General features: G+C 45.5%; 1 protein-coding gene across 3 annotated transcripts in view; it reads left to right on the top strand.

Moving 5' to 3' along the window:
* Insig2 (insulin induced gene 2) overlaps nt 1-10,557 on the top strand; it is a 28,046-nt gene extending 17,489 nt beyond the window's left edge. For 2 of the 3 annotated variants that reach the window (XM_051147273.1, XM_051147275.1), the window contains exons 3-6: nt 1,036-1,160; nt 8,781-8,947; nt 9,127-9,226; nt 10,458-10,538. In XM_051147273.1, coding sequence (XP_051003230.1) covers nt 1,036-1,160; nt 8,781-8,947; nt 9,127-9,226; nt 10,458-10,499 — 434 coding nt within the window. In that variant the 3' untranslated portion in view covers nt 10,500-10,538. Of the gene's footprint in view, nt 1-1,035; nt 1,161-8,780; nt 8,948-9,126; nt 9,227-10,457 lie in introns of all 3 variants that reach the window. The other variant, XM_051147274.1, reaches the window with a different exon arrangement.
* Nucleotides 10,558-15,400: the final 4,843 nt, after the last annotated feature.

The raw sequence follows: 15,400 nt of genomic DNA, 5'->3' as shown, positions 1-15,400 counted from the left end.
ACCTACTTAGCCCTAGGACAGTGAGAGACCCTGTGTCACACAAGTAGGCGAGTGCTGACTGGTTCTTTGACCTCCACGTGCTCAGTGAACACATTCACAACCATGCACAAAACATCCATTGCATGTCTTTGATAGTACTTAAGTGAGGGGTAGGCTGACAGCATGTTAGGTCTCGGTCATGGGTATCTACCTGTGATTATTCACACAGGCAGCAGTCAACTTGTTTCTCAAACTAAAAACCGCATAGTAAGATGGTTCCTTCTTACCCTTTAACAGCAAACTTCCATATTACCTGGAAATATATAGAATTTTTGTTGTTGTTGTTTTTAAGACAGGTTCTGCCTATAGGTTAAGTAGACCAAGCTGACCTTGAACTCAGAAATCTGCCTGCTTTTTCAACTCCAGTGCTAGCATTAAAGGTGTGCATTAGCAAATTTGTAATTCTAAGTACCCCATGCCTTTCCTTTTTTCTGCGAGTAGCAGGAATCGTACCTGTAGCCCTTTGTTGCTTTTAGAGTGGTGCTGTGAGAAGGATGAGGTGGAACGCTGTGTCAGCAGAGTGCTGGGCGCAGGCCGGAAACTGGCTAGCCAGGGCTGATCTCCCTAACAGGACAGTCAGGACCTTGGAGCCTAGTGTATAGGGGAAGGGGGTTGTCTGGGTTCACTACTGTCCAGCCTCTCCTGAAATTCTACTTGGTTGTAGCATACTTAAATATTGTGCCCTGTGAGGAGAGGGTAACTGTGTCTGGAAGATACTGTTAGGAGCTACGTAAGTAGTGTCTCTGTGGCTCCTGTGAGTCACTCCCCTCAGTGTGTTGCTTCAGAGTGCACGGCTTCTTCACAGCTTTCGGCAGCAGTGCAGCTGCTCTCCTTCTCCTCTGGAAGGTAAGTTTAAAGATGCCAGCGATGTTCAGTCATTTGGATACATTTTTCTTCTTGAAGACTCTAGAAGTCAGTAGCTGTAGTGACTTATGTAACTAAATTGCTGCCCGTGCAGTACTGGTGATGACTTACCTTTTTTTCTTCTTTTCGCAGCTGTGATTGGGTTATTGTACCCCTGCATTGACAGGCATCTAGGAGAACCACATAAGTTTAAGAGAGAGTGGTCCAGTGTTATGCGCTGTGTGGCGGTGTTCGTGGGCATAAATCACGCCAGTGCTGTATCCTTTATGAAATGTGCAGTAAGGAGGCAGCCTACATGCTCCCTGCAGTCAACTCGGATGCTCTCACTTAGTCACAACACAATGCCGAACCGGTTGTTGAGGTACCAGGGCAGCAAGTGTGAGCTTAGAGAAGGGAGTAGACCCTGGCTTAAACTGGCTTAAACTGGCTTTCAGGCCCGTGTAAGGCGTCTGCTTCTTAGGCCACTAAATCCCTTACATGGAATTGTGATAATTCAAAAGTTAAAACCATTTTTTCACTTAGAATTTGATAGTTTTAGGTACTCTTTTAAAAGTATGTTTTTAAAGAAGCTATACTGCCATTTATTGATTTTTAATAAGCGCCCCTCTAGCCCTAACCGGCCTTCACTTTTGACCCTTCTGCTTCAGCCTGTTGAGTGGGTCTTTGTTTGTTTTGAGTTGTTTGGGGTTTTTGTTTCAACATTTCTTTTTGTATTTTTCATTTTGAAACAATATGACCAGCTTGTTAAACCTCTCTCAGTACAATGTGGACCCCTACCAGTGGTGTGCAGCTTCTTATCCTGACCTCTGATCTATCTTTCTTTCTTTTTAATAATTTTTATTGAGTTTGTTCTTGGGCCGTTTCATGCGTTTTGTATACCGCACGCTCTGCTCACCATGGCTCTTTTCTCTCTCTTCTATTATTATCTCTCCTCTCTACAAGTCTTTTTCCCACAGCCTCGACTTTTTCTTTTCTTTTGCTTGTTTTGAGATCCACAAATTTCACCAGGGTTGCCTACATGGCAGTGAGCTTGAAAGTATTCTTTGGAGCTTGGTGGGCTCCTCAGTGGTTATACATCTAAAGAAGATGACTGCACACACCCCTCCCCCCAGCTAATAATCTATCGGTAGCCAGTACTACATGGGGGAGGGAGAAGTGGAGGCAGGACTCCATGAGCCTCTCTCCATCCGTGGCTGACTGTCAGCAGGCCTGCTGTGGGCAGCCATTGCTGTACAGTCACTTTCTGTGTTAGCTGTACCATGCCCAGAGGCAGCCATTGCTGTACAGTCACTTCTGCGTTAGCTGTACCATGCCCAGAGGCAGCCATTGCTGTACAGTCACTTCTGCGTTAGCTGTACCATGCCCAGAGGCAGCCATTGCTGTACAGTCACTTCTGCGTTAGCTGTACCATGTCCAGAGGCAGCCATTGCTGTACAGTCACTTCTGCGTTAGCTGTACCATGCCCAGAGGCCAGCCATTGCTGTACAGTCACTTCTGCGTTAGCTGTACCATGCCCAGAGGCAGCCATTGCTGTAACAGTCACTTCTTGTGTTAGCTGTACCATGCCCAGAGGCAGCCATTGCTGTACAGTCACTTTCTGCGTTAGCTGTACTATGTCCAGAGGCAGCCATTGCTGTACAGTCACTTCCGCGTTAGCTGTACTATGTCCAGAGGCAGCCATTGCTGTACAGTCACTTCTGTGTTAGCTGTACTATGTCCAGAGGCAGCCATTGCTGTACAGTCACTTCTGTGTTAGCTGTACTATGTCCAGAGGCAGCCATTGCTGTACAGTCACTTCTGCGTTAGCTGTACCATGCCCAGAGGCAGCCATTGCTGTACAGTCACTTCTGCGTTAGCTGTACTATGTCCAGAGGCAGCCATTGCTGTACAGTCACTTCTGCGTTAGCTGTACCATGTCCAGAGGCAGCCATTGCTGTACAGTCACTTCTGCGTTAGCTGTACTATGTCCAGAGGCAGCCATTGCTGTACAGTCACTTCTGCGTTAGCTGTACTATGCCCAGAGGCAGCCATTGCTGTACAGTCACTTCTGCATTAGCTGTACCATGCCCAGAGGCAGCCATTGCTGCACAGTCACTTCTGCATTAGCTGTACTATGTCCAGAGGCAGCCATTGCTGTACAGTCACTTCTGCATTAGCTGTACTATGCCCAGAGGCAGCCATTGCTGTACAGTCACTTCTGCGTTAGCTGTACCATGCCCAGAGGCAGCCATTGCTGCACAGTCACTTCTGCGTTAGCTGTACTATGTCCAGAGGCAGCCATTGCTGCACAGTCACTTCTGCGTTAGCTGTACTATGTCCAGAGGCAGCCATTGCTGTACAGTCACTTCTGCGTTAGCTGTACTATGTCCAGAGGCAGCCATTGCTGTACAGTCACTTTCTGCGTTAGCTGTACTATGCCCAGAGGCAGCCATTGCTGCACAGTCACTTCTGCGTTAGCTGTACCATGCCCAGAGGCAGCCATTGCTGTACAGTCACTTCTGCATTAGCTGTACTATGTCCAGAGGCAGCCATTGCTGCACAGTCACTTCTGCATTAGCTGTACCATGCCCAGAGGCAGCCATTGCTGTGCAGTCACTTCTGCATTAGCTGTACTATGCCCAGAGGCAGCCATTGCTGTACAGTCACTTCTGCATTAGCTGTACTATGTCCGAGGCAGCCATTGCTGTACAGTCACTTCTGCGTTAGCTGTACTATGTCCAGAGGCAGCCATTGCTGTACAGTCACTTCTGCGTTAGCTGTACCATGCCCAGAGGCAGCCATTGCTGTACAGTCACTTCTGCGTTAGCTGTAACCATGCCCAGAGGCCGCCATTGCTGCACAGCACTTCTGCGTTAGCTGTACTATGTCCAGAGGCAGCCATTGCTGTACAGTCACTTCTGCGTTAGCTGTACATGCCCAGAGGCAGCCATTTGCTGTACAGTCACTTCTGCGTTAGCTGTACCATGTCCAGAGGCCAGCCATTGCTGTACAGTCACTTCTGCATTAGCTGTATATGCCCAGAGGCAGCCATTGCTGCACAGTCACTTCTGCATTAGCTGTACCATGCCCCAGAGGCAGCCATTGCTGTACAGTCACTTCTGCGTTAGCTGTACCATGCCCAGAGGCAGCCATTGCTGTACAGTCACTTCTGCATTAGCTGTACCATGCCCAGAGGCAGCCATTGCTGTACAGTCACTTCTGCATTAGCTGTACCATGCCCAGAGGCAGCCATTGCTGTACAGTCACTTCTGCATTAGCTGTACTATGCCCAGAGGCAGCCATTGCTGCACAGTCACTTCTGCGTTAGCTGTACCATGCCCAGAGGCAGCCATTGCTGTACAGTCACTTCTGCGTTAGCTGTACTATGTCCAGAGGCAGCCATTGCTGTACAGTCACTTCTGCGTTAGCTGTACCATGCCCAGAGGCAGCCATTGCTGTACAGTCACTTCTGCGTTAGCTGTACCATGCCCAGAGGCAGCCATTGCTGTACAGTCACTTCTGCGTTAGCTGTACTATGCCCAGAGGCAGCCATTGCTGTACAGTCACTTCTGCGTTAGCTGTACTATGTCCAGAGGCAGCCATTGCTGTACAGTCACTTCTGTGTTAGCTGTACTATGCCCAGAGGCAGCCATTGCTGTACAGTCACTTCTGCGTTAGCTGTACCATGCCCAGAGGCAGCCATTGCTGTACAGTCACTTCTGCGTTAGCTGTACCATGTCCAGAGGCAGCCATTGCTGTACAGTCACTTCTGCGTTAGCTGTACTATGCCCAGAGGCAGCCATTGCTGTACAGTCACTTCTGCGTTAGCTGTACCATGCCCAGAGGCAGCCATTGCTGTACAGTCACTTCTGCGTTAGCTGTACTATGTCCAGAGGCAGCCATTGCTGTACAGTCACTTCTGCATTAGCTGTACCATGCCCAGAGGCAGCCATTGCTGCACAGTCACTTCTGCATTAGCTGTACCATGCCCAGAGGCAGCCATTGCTGTACAGTCACTTCTGCATTAGCTGTACCATGCCCAGAGGCAGCCATTGCTGCACAGTCACTTCTGCATTAGCTGTACTATGTCCAGAGGCAGCCATTGCTGCACAGTCACTTCTGCGTTAGCTGTACCATGCCCAGAGGCAGCCATTGCTGCACAGTCACTTCTGCGTTAGCTGTACCATGTCCAGAGGCAGCCATTGCTGCACAGTCACTTCTGCATTAGCTGTACCATGCCAGAGGCAGCCATTGCTGTACAGTCACTTCTGCATTAGCTGTACCATGCCAGAGGCAGCCATTGCTGCACAGTCACTTCTGCATTAGCTGTACTATGTCCAGAGTGCAGCCATTGCTGTACAGTCACTCTGCATTAGCTGTACTATGCCCAGAGGCAGCCATTGCTGTACAGTCACTTCTGCATTAGCTGTACTATGTCCAGAGGCAGCCATTGCTGTACAGTCACTTCTGCATTAGCTGTACCATGCCCAGAGGCAGCCATTGCTGTACAGTCACTTCTGCGTTAGCTGTACTATGCCCAGAGGCAGCCATTGCTGTACAGTCACTTCTGCATTAGCTGTACTATGTCCAGAGGCAGCCATTGCTGTACAGTCACTTTGGTTAGCTGTACTATGTCCAGAGGCAGCCATTGCTGCACAGTCACTTCTGCGTTAGCTGTACTATGCCCAGAGGCAGCCATTGCTGTACAGTCACTTCTGCATTAGCTGTACCATGCCCAGAGGCAGCCATTGCTGTGCAGTCACTTCTGCGTTAGCTGTACCATGCCCAGAGGCAGTCGGCATCCATTGCCTTCTTCTCACCTTCAGGCTCTTTTACATCTTTCCCATGACCTTTGAACCTTAGAGGGAATAGTATAGCTGTCCTGTGTAGGGACAAGCACTCAACCATCCCTTGTTCTTGGCACTTTGAGCAACCGTCTCTTCTGTATTTACTTTCCAATTCACTTCATTGCAGAAAGAGGCGTCTCTGATTAAGGGAGGGGCCGTGCTTATCTGTGGGTATAAATGTAAACATTTACAAGACAGCACGGCACTGTGACAGCTAGCTACATTCATGTCAACTCTAGGGCCTACGTCCTCCATGCCCTTGGGTTTTTGACTGCATTTACAGTAACACATATGAATTCTCTCCTTTTGAACTGAGCTTGGAATCCAAGCAAAGAGCAGTTGGTACCCCTGTGAAAGTGATACCACTATTGCAATTGTGTACAAATCTTGCCTGGTAGGTTGGTATTGTAAACTGTAGGGCTCACACAGCTCTGTAAGATGCCTTTTCTCCCCAGCAACTGGTACGGCACCTTCAGCTTTATGAAAGCTGAGCAGCACGGGGAAGCTTCCAATTGAGGTGTACCTTGATTTTTTTCAATTTATTTATTTATTCACTTTACATCTCCGTCATAGCCTCCTCCCTCTTCTCCTAGCCCCACCCTCCGTCCTTCTCCCCGCTCCATTCCTCGGAAAAGGGGAGCCCCCACCAGCTCATTAAGTTGTATCAGGACTGAGCTCATTCTCTTCCCCTGTTGCCTGGCGAGGCGGATCGGCCAGAAGGAAGTGATCAAAATGCAGGCAACAGAGTCCCTGTCAGAGACAGCCCCATCCCATTACTAGGCAACCCACATGAAGCCTGAGCTGCCCATTGGCTACATCTGCAAGGAGCCTAGGTCCAGTCCATGCGTGGTCCTTGGTTGGTGCTTCAGTCTCCACAAGCCCCTCTGGGCCCTGCTTAGTTGGTGCTGTTGGTCTTCTTCTGGAGTTCTTGTCACCTCCAGGTCCTTCTATCCTTCCCCCCACTTTTCTACAAGACTTTCTATGCTTTGCCCAATGTTTGTCTGTGAGTCTCAGCATAGGTTGATTTTTATCCACCTTGCAACCAAGCAAAAGCTGTGTTATGTTCAGCAATAAGCTGGTAGGTAACCAAGAAGACTAGCAAGAGCCTGTGTTGTTTTGGGAGGCTCTTGGGCTTCCGTGGCCAGCAACTCATGAGAAAGTATCTCATGCCTGGCAGTAGAATTTTCATTTAGTAGTCCTTGGTTCTTGGGACGAGTGTTATCCAGGCATGCAGGATCTCTCCCTTCTAGTAATCTCTGTCTAACTTAAAATTTTTAATTGGCTTATAAAGATGTATGACTTTTTCATACATCGTTCCCCGCCCCCACCCCCCCAGCTCTTTTATGTGGGTGCTAGGATCCTAACCTAGGTCCCTCCTGCTTGCATGGCAGTCTCTACCCACTGAGCCGTCTTCCTGAGCCATCTTCCCGGTCTCATTGTTTTTCTTTTTGGGTAGAAGAATTTAAGCAGCCCTTTCTAGAAGATTAAATGCCTTGCATACAATATGCAGTTTTGGTTTTGTTTGCCTTTTCCTTTGTTTCTAAGTAACATACATAAAAATAGCAATATTAGCTGTCTTGTCTGTGCTTTAAAGAAATCTAAAATGTTTACAAAATTTATAGCCAACACTTTTCATACTAGGTTACTTAGACGTTGGGAAAACCACAAGGTCCAGCTTCTGAAATTGATGTATTCCTTGTCTTACAGCTAAATAACTTAGCAAGGACAGACCCCGTTAGTGCTGTATCCCATCACTTATTTATGTGAATGCCTCTTGCACAGAGGAGTCAGTGCTCAGAACCTTGTGCTTGGAGTTTTCATATAAGGAAAAGAGAGACTTGCTTAGATGAACTGTTACTTTCTTGATGAATCAGCCACTTAAAGAACTGTAAATGAGTGGCTTACAGCAGTCCTCAGATGCCAAGGACTCAGCAAGCAGTGGTTTTGTATGCTTCAGGGAGAATGTGAGAGTGCTGGGGGAAATGGGTTATCACTGGAGTCAGGGAGTGGCTTCATGGGCAGAGAAAGGAGAGCTTTCTGTAGTACTGGCAAGGCTAGTTGGTTTGGACAGATCTTTGGTCCAAAAAAGTAGTTATTTACAGAGCCAAGGTAGAGCCTTAGGGGCATAGAAAATGCCTCCTTTTAATGACTTTCAGAATTAATTTCAGAGTGTAATCCACTAACCCCCCTGAAAAAAAAATCAGAAAATTGAATTTGTAAGGCTTCATTCTGCCTTTTTGAGTAAAGGGCTATATATTTGTGAATAGATGCTTAAGTGGGTGCCAGAAATAAAATATCAGAGCAAAGTGCCCTGCTAGAAAGTCGCAGGCACCAGGATATCTTGGCAGGGGGAAGATAATGTTCACTTCAAGGCTTCATCCTCAACAAATTAAAACCAGAGCAGTTGACATAATAGAAAGGGATGCGGTGTCCTTGGTACTCTTGTTCTGAACTGCATTATTATAAAATGTGTCTGTCAGTAAATCACACAGCGAATGTGCTACCCGGCTAAGTAGCTGTCAGCTCCTCTATTTCTAAGTCCCTGTGTGATTTTCAAGTACTTCTAAACCTTTTTGAGAAGTATTACTGGTTTTCTTTTCTTTCTTTCTTCTTCCATCCTTTCTTCCTCCCTCCCTCCTTCCCTTTCTTTCTTTCTTTCTTTCTTTCTTTCTTTTCTTTTTCAAAGATGTGTTCTTTTAAGCATTATACTATCCAAAGTCCACAGTTACATGTTTAGCCATAAAAAGATGTCCTAAAGAGTGTCTGACTTTACAATTAGGACTATGTTAACCACCCACCCTACCCTCCTGCTCCCGCCCAAAAAAAGAGGAAAAAGAAAGAAAGAAAGAAGGAAAGAAAGAAAGAAACGGGTTACAAGAAGGAAGGATGTGTTCCTTAATGCCTTCTGTATTTGGTATTTAGACATAGTTTTACTTGCACCTAACATCTGTTGAGAGCACTCCAGAAGAAACAGACTCTCATTTTAAAGAACTGAACATTTGGTCTTACCTGTTTCCTTGTTTTACGATGACTCCTTAGCACTGGCCTCAGAAAGTAGACTTTGACAACAACTTCCAGTTTTCCCTCACGCTGGCTGCACTGTCAGTAGGACTGTGGTGGACTTTTGACAGATCTAGAAGTGGTTTTGGCCTTGGTGTTGGAATCGCTTTCTTAGCAACCATTGTCACCCAACTGTTAGTCTACAATGGTGTTTATCAGTAAGTATTGTCCTTCTTGTCACCTGGTTGCTCTGTAAATCAGCAATAACTGCATTCAGAATTGAGGATCTCAGGGGGCTTAGCCGGTTTAATGTACTGAACCACTTCCTTCATTCTGCTTGGCTTTACTGATCTTGCCCTCGCTCTGGGGGTTATTAAAAATATTTCTATTTTTCTAGATACACATCTCCAGATTTTCTCTATGTCCGGTCTTGGTTGCCATGTATATTTTTTGCTGGAGGCATAACGATGGGGAACATTGGTCGCCAACTGGCAATGGTAAGCTGAAGCCCATGCACTGTGTGACTTGCGTGACGCTGTTTCTCAAAATGGCTCAGGAAAAGCACCAGCAAAGATGGTGTTCTGCAAACGCTCTTTGTCACTTTCATTGAAATAAAGCATTAGGACGAATTGAATCTGTGAAATATAAATACTTGAGGAACAACTGCAAAGAAAAGGGAAAATAGGTTTGGATAGGGTGGTAGAATTTGTTTACCATATTTGATATTTAATTTTTGTTGCTTTCTTTCTTTCTTTTTTTTTTTTTTTTACTTGTTTACAGTTTTCCAGTCCATTTTTTTTTCTTGAGACAGGGTCTCAACTAGCCCACTTGGCCTTGAACTCACCCTGTAGCCTAGGATGACCTTGATTTTTGTTTTGTTTTGTTTTGTTTTGTTTTGTTTGTTCCTCCTGCTTGCACCTCTTGAGTGCTGCAATCATAGGCCTGCACCTCCACACCTGGATTATGTAGTACTGGGGTTGAACCCTGGCTCTCTTCCGTGCTCAGCAAGCACTCTTATTAGCTAAGTCAAAGCCTCAGCCCTTAGAACAAGAACAGTTTTTTAACTTAAGACTGTCTCAAACTGATCAAGATACTCATTTTAGTTATGAATGGAAAAGAGACTATGATGGCCCCAGTCATAGTGCAAGAGTTACATAGTGATAGTCAGAGGCCATGGCGGTAATGGCTGCCACTTGAGTTTGGCCTGCTGTGACAATTGTGGCCTACTTGCTATCATTTTGATAATCTGAGCACCCTGTTCTCACTCTGTGGGTTTCCTTCCTTTTGAATTTCAGTTATACATTCTGGTAGCTATACTTTTAGATATCATTTTAATTGGGATCCTTCAGATTAGATATTTTTCCTTTAAATCATAGAGTGATTTGAAATAATGAGTTGAATTCAGCACTGTTCTGAAGTGCATGGCTTGCCCTTGGCTGATCTCTGAGCAAAACGAAACACACCGTGTGCGCCCTGTATATTGCAGGATTTCCCTGCAGTACCAGCTGCCGTGGCTTACAGTGTGGAACTTTGCTTTTGTTTTTGTTGTCCTCCACTGTTGTCTCTAGTCCTTTCACTTTCAGAAGGTCATTGTGTAATTCTTGGTTCTCTGAGGAGTAAAGTGAACACATCAAAACATCCACTTTCAGAGCCTTTTAATTTGTTTGAAACTTGAAAGTCACAAGAGATTTTAAATCTGTTAACTTTTAGACCTTTTAATCTTTGCAGTATGAATGTAAAGTTATTGCTGAAAAATCTCATCAAGAATGAGGAAGAAGCCGATCTTCTCTGAGGAAGCCACGAGAAAGCGGCACGTATATGATAGGTGTGCCACCGGAACTTCGGACTTAAGTTGCGAGGATGCAGCAGTTTTTTCTTGATTGGTGTGTGTGTGTGTGTGTGTGTGTGTGTGTGTGTGTGTGTGTGTGTCACACACACATTTCTGCAGTCTGTGATTGCTTCTGTAAATCAGTTACCAACCTTTCGGTATTTGATTTCAATAAGTGTAAGATATCTGTGCACATATGAAAGATGTTTATGAGTACATGAAATTTCTAATTTTTTAAAAACATACCATGCATTGTATCACAATGTTGATGTGCCAAACTATGCTCTTACTGTCACAGAGAATAAGAATGCTTTGAACAATTTAGAAATTTAGTGAAACAGAAGAAGAAAGCCAAAACCAAACCAAACAGAAAACAAATGGGTAGCTGGTCGCTTCCTCTCACTGGTTACTGTGTCTTTTCCTGTTTCCGATCAGCTGTGTGCATTACAAGCACCTTACGTGCTGTCTCTGTTGTTTCAGAGTTTGACTCTCACTATATGGTAACAGTGGACTTCCGTACAATGATGTTAAGCCTGCATTACTGTAGGGATCCAAAGAATACTTCACATATTTTGCCAGAGGTATATGTGATGAGCAGGGGAGGTTATCAGCGTTAATGTGCTTGGAGTCTACATTTGAAAAAGTATAAATGTCTAAAACTAGGGGGCCTGACTAGATACGTATGTTTCGGGAATATTGCGTCACCTCTTCTCTGCCACAGAAGTCAAAATGATATCAGCTGTTCTTCCTACTGAAGTTCCCTGCACTTGGATGAATAAGGAACAAGGTGACAGTCCTAACCTGTTGGCTTCTAGAAGCAGGCCATACTGGCAGACCTGGGCCATGTGACTGATTAGTTCTAGCCGGCCTGAGTTCACTGCCTTTACAAGTACAATCTGAGGATGGCGGGAGGCATGACCCTCTCGCTGTGTGCTGAGGTCTACTGCTGGTGCTTCCTTCTTCGTAGAGTGTACTGAGAACGCACTTCACAGGGCTTCCTGGCACAGCTCATTAACAACAGCCACCATTTACTTACTGTTGGCACGTATCAGCTGACTTTCCACTCGCTGTTCCTTTCTGAAATGGTTAATTATCTGGCACACAAGGGTAAATTCTTCTGAACACTGTGGTATGCACTTCTTATGTACTGAGTGAGAGAAAATGTGTACATGTGTCTGTGTGTGCATGTGCCCGTACTTTCCTACAGTGTCAAGTAGATGCTTTCAGTTTTTTCCTTTTAAAGCAGTGCTGTCGGGCTGAAATCGTGTACGTCAGAGTGTAATATGCTTTGTGTTCTCAGGCAGAGTATGACCATCCCAAGAGTACTCCATATGGAATATGTGTGCACAAGCCTAAGGACAGTGGTGGTGAGCACACTACTGTAATTTATTATTCTGTCTTTCAGATGTTATTCATTTAGAACAAATAAGGTATATTTTTAGAATCAAATTTGTAAACACTATAAATCTTTAATAAGTTATAAGGTCTATGATATGTTTACTTTGAAATTGCTGTTGAAAGCAAGACGTATTAAATATGTAATTATCACCATGTGTCAGTCCTTTTTCTTCATGACAACTATTAGGATAACCTTAAAAATTCATACAGGTGGTTGGGCATGCTGAAAAATGATGAACGAAAACAGCAAATCCATTGGGGTAAAATGATTATGAAGTGAAAGTCATAATTTTAAACAAGAAAAGATAATTCTGGCAAAAGTAGAATGGATTTTTAATATTTTGATAAGCATAAATCTCTCTGTACTTAACAATATGGCAGTGTCAATGGTGTGTCTCATTCTCATTGTTTGAACTTGGACCTCTGAAAACTGAGATTAAATTCTAAGAAAATTCCCTAGTTAGAGCCCTGCAGATACTTCACAAAGTCAGTTTTTTCCTACCTTCTCATGGATTCTGAGGACCCAACTCCAGTTGCCTGGCATGAGGGAACCGCTTTTCCCTGTTTACACCGAGCCCTCTCCCTCCACTGAGGCCGGGAGCTCTGCATGATGGAGATGTGTCCCTCATCCATCATACCTGGCTGAGGTGCAGATTGGTCAGTCTCACTAAGTGTTTCTGCACCCAAGGCTGACTACTTTCCCTGAAGTACGTGTTCTGCTGCCTTGAGTAGTTGGTTCTGAGCCCTTGTGTCTGGAAATGGCCTTACCAGGCTTTGGGATTCTGGGGCCACCTTTTTCTCTTTTTTCCTTTGGCACTTGGTGTGTTTGGGAGTGAGCTGCTGTGTACCAAGTAGCCTTGTCTTTTCACTCTCGATGTTTTCACTTGCTTGTACTCTCAAGGCATTGTTTGTTGTTGTTTGTTTTGACTTGAAGTTTCAAGTAGCCTGAGCTGGCCTTGAACTTTTTATGTAGCCGAGGAGGGCTTGATTCTGATCCTCCTGTAGCTATCTCCCAGTGCTGTTTTAGGCCTTCGCCACCATACCTAGCTTACAAAGTACTTGAGGAAGAAGTGGACAGTAGGTCCCTACTAGAGAAGACAAGCAGGGAGGTGCTGTGACACACTGAGGTTGCAGTTTGTAAGGGATACTTGGAGAAATTCAGATGTTTGCCTTTGGGTGACTGCATGTAACTAAGGTGTCACAAGTGTGCAACAGTAATAAATGAGGCTGTGGGGATGGATGAGACTGCCCTGGGAAGTATGTGGCAGAGACAGGACCGAGGCATTCTAGAAGGTGGGCAGGGAAACTGGAGAAAGATAAGGAGAACAACCGTCCTCAGGAGCAGGAGGAAGCCGGAGTGTGCCTTGATGGAGTTACCGTAGGAGGAAGGTTGAGGTAGTGTGCCGCAGGCTCTGGCATTGAGAAGGGTTTATTAATCTTGGGGATAAAGAAAGTACTAGCTGATGGGTATCTCTAGAAAAAAATCTCATGTGTTACATCTGTGTGTGTGTGTGTGTGTTCACATGCACATAGAGGCCAGATGACAGCCCTGGGTAGAGTGTCTTCAAGAGCCACCATTTTGTTTTTTAAGACTCGATCTCATTCACTTGTCTGGAAGGTTAGGCTGGCTGGCCATTGAGCCAGGGACCTGCTTGTCTCTCCCCAAAGCTAGGATATATATCAGCATGCTTGGATGTTTGTCTCTCCCCAGAGCTGGGACTGACTATAAGCATGCACCACCATGCCCAGATGTTTGTTACATGGCTACTGTGGATCCAGCTTATGACAAGCACTTTACCAACTGGACCACCTCCCTGGCCCCTAATGTGTTGTCTCTTGGTAGTACTTGTCTGTGATCACAGCATTCAGAAGGCTGAGGCAGGAAGGTGACCAGTTTTAGGTTAGTCTGAGCTACACAGCAAGAACCTGCCTTAATTCAATAAGCAAATGAGCACAAAAGAAAATATCTCACACTAGTACCACTGAGAAAACCTCATAGTCTGGGTCACTGTTGGGAGTGAGGCAAAGAGCAGGTAGCAAGAGACCTTTTTTAATATGAAGGTGGAGTTCAGAGCAACACCTGTGATTAGCCCAGGGAATGAACCAGAGATGAAGGCGCGGTTGTCAGTTGATGTTGAGGCCATCAAGGACCAAGGTAAGGTCACTGGCAATAAAACCAGTGGGTATGGGTAGGCTCAACACCTGAGGAATTTAAACCAACCACAGGAAAGTAGGTTGCTTATAGTTAATATTCATGGGTCAACTTTGCACCAACCTGCATTGAAAGATAAATGGCGAGGCTTAAGGACAGATTGAGAACTGTGATAGGATCCAGGCAAATTGTGGAAGAGAGCTGGATCACTAGTGCTGGTCTGAGCACTTGAGGGAATAGAGTGAATCAAACATTGCAAATCTGATGGCCTGTGTGATAGCTCATCTTCATTGTCAAGTTGGTTTGATTCTGAATCAGCAAGGAGGCATGGGTGTTTCCAGAGACCAAGGAAGGGAAGTCCCATCTTGAGTATGGGTTGAACTGTCCTATGACTAGGGTCAGTGACTGAATAAAAAGGACAATAAAATAAGGTAAGATAAAGGTAAGTACCAGTTTTGATCTCTCTACTTCCAGACTATGGATGCAAAATGACCAGCCACCCCACACCCCTGGACTACAAATAAAGCCAGTCTCTCCACAGGGCCATTCATGCCATGATGTCTCCCCTCTGAAGACAAGCCAGAATAAGCCCAGTCGGACAGCCATAAGTTGCTTCTTGCCAAGCATTTGATGGAGAAACATAACTAACACACCTCGTTTTATAAGACAGCCTGTGGGTTTGCAGGCAGACAGGCCCTCTTGGACCATTTCCAGATCTTGATGAGGTCCAGGAGATGACTGGAGCAACTGTTTACCCAGTTCACTGGAGTAGGTGGAGGGGTGCATCGGTGGATGTGTACAAGGGTGAGGAGATATTTTGGAGATGTTGCCTGGGGTCCTCTCCAGTCAGATGCAAAGAAAGGTACTCATGCTTTCCTCTCTCAGTGAGTGAAGTTATTATCACTGTCTGCATGAGATTTTAATCAGGGCTTTTTACATTGCTGTCTATTTACTTACTTCATAAAGTAGAGGACTATCAGGGACAGATATCCTGGTTGCTCTAGTTCCCTTTCCATTGTTGTGACCTGAAGCTTAGGGGAGGAAAAGCTTTATTTGGTTTTAGCTTCCATCAATGACAGAACTCTGGGCAGGAACCAAAGTAGGAACTTAGGAGCAGAAAGCATGAAGGAAGTTGGAAGTCGCTTGCACCCAAGCTCACTCTTAGCTAGCTTTCATAGACAGCTCAGGACCACCTGCTCACCCTTAGCTGCCTTTCATATACAGCCCAGGACCACCTGCTCATTCTTAGCTAGCTTTTGTACACAACCCAGGACCACCTGCTCACCCTTAGCT

This window comes from Acomys russatus, chromosome 6 (assembly GCF_903995435.1).
Source record: "Acomys russatus chromosome 6, mAcoRus1.1, whole genome shotgun sequence".
Lineage (NCBI taxonomy): Eukaryota > Metazoa > Chordata > Mammalia > Rodentia > Muridae > Acomys > Acomys russatus.
This window is presented reverse-complemented; position numbering and strand designations above follow the sequence as displayed.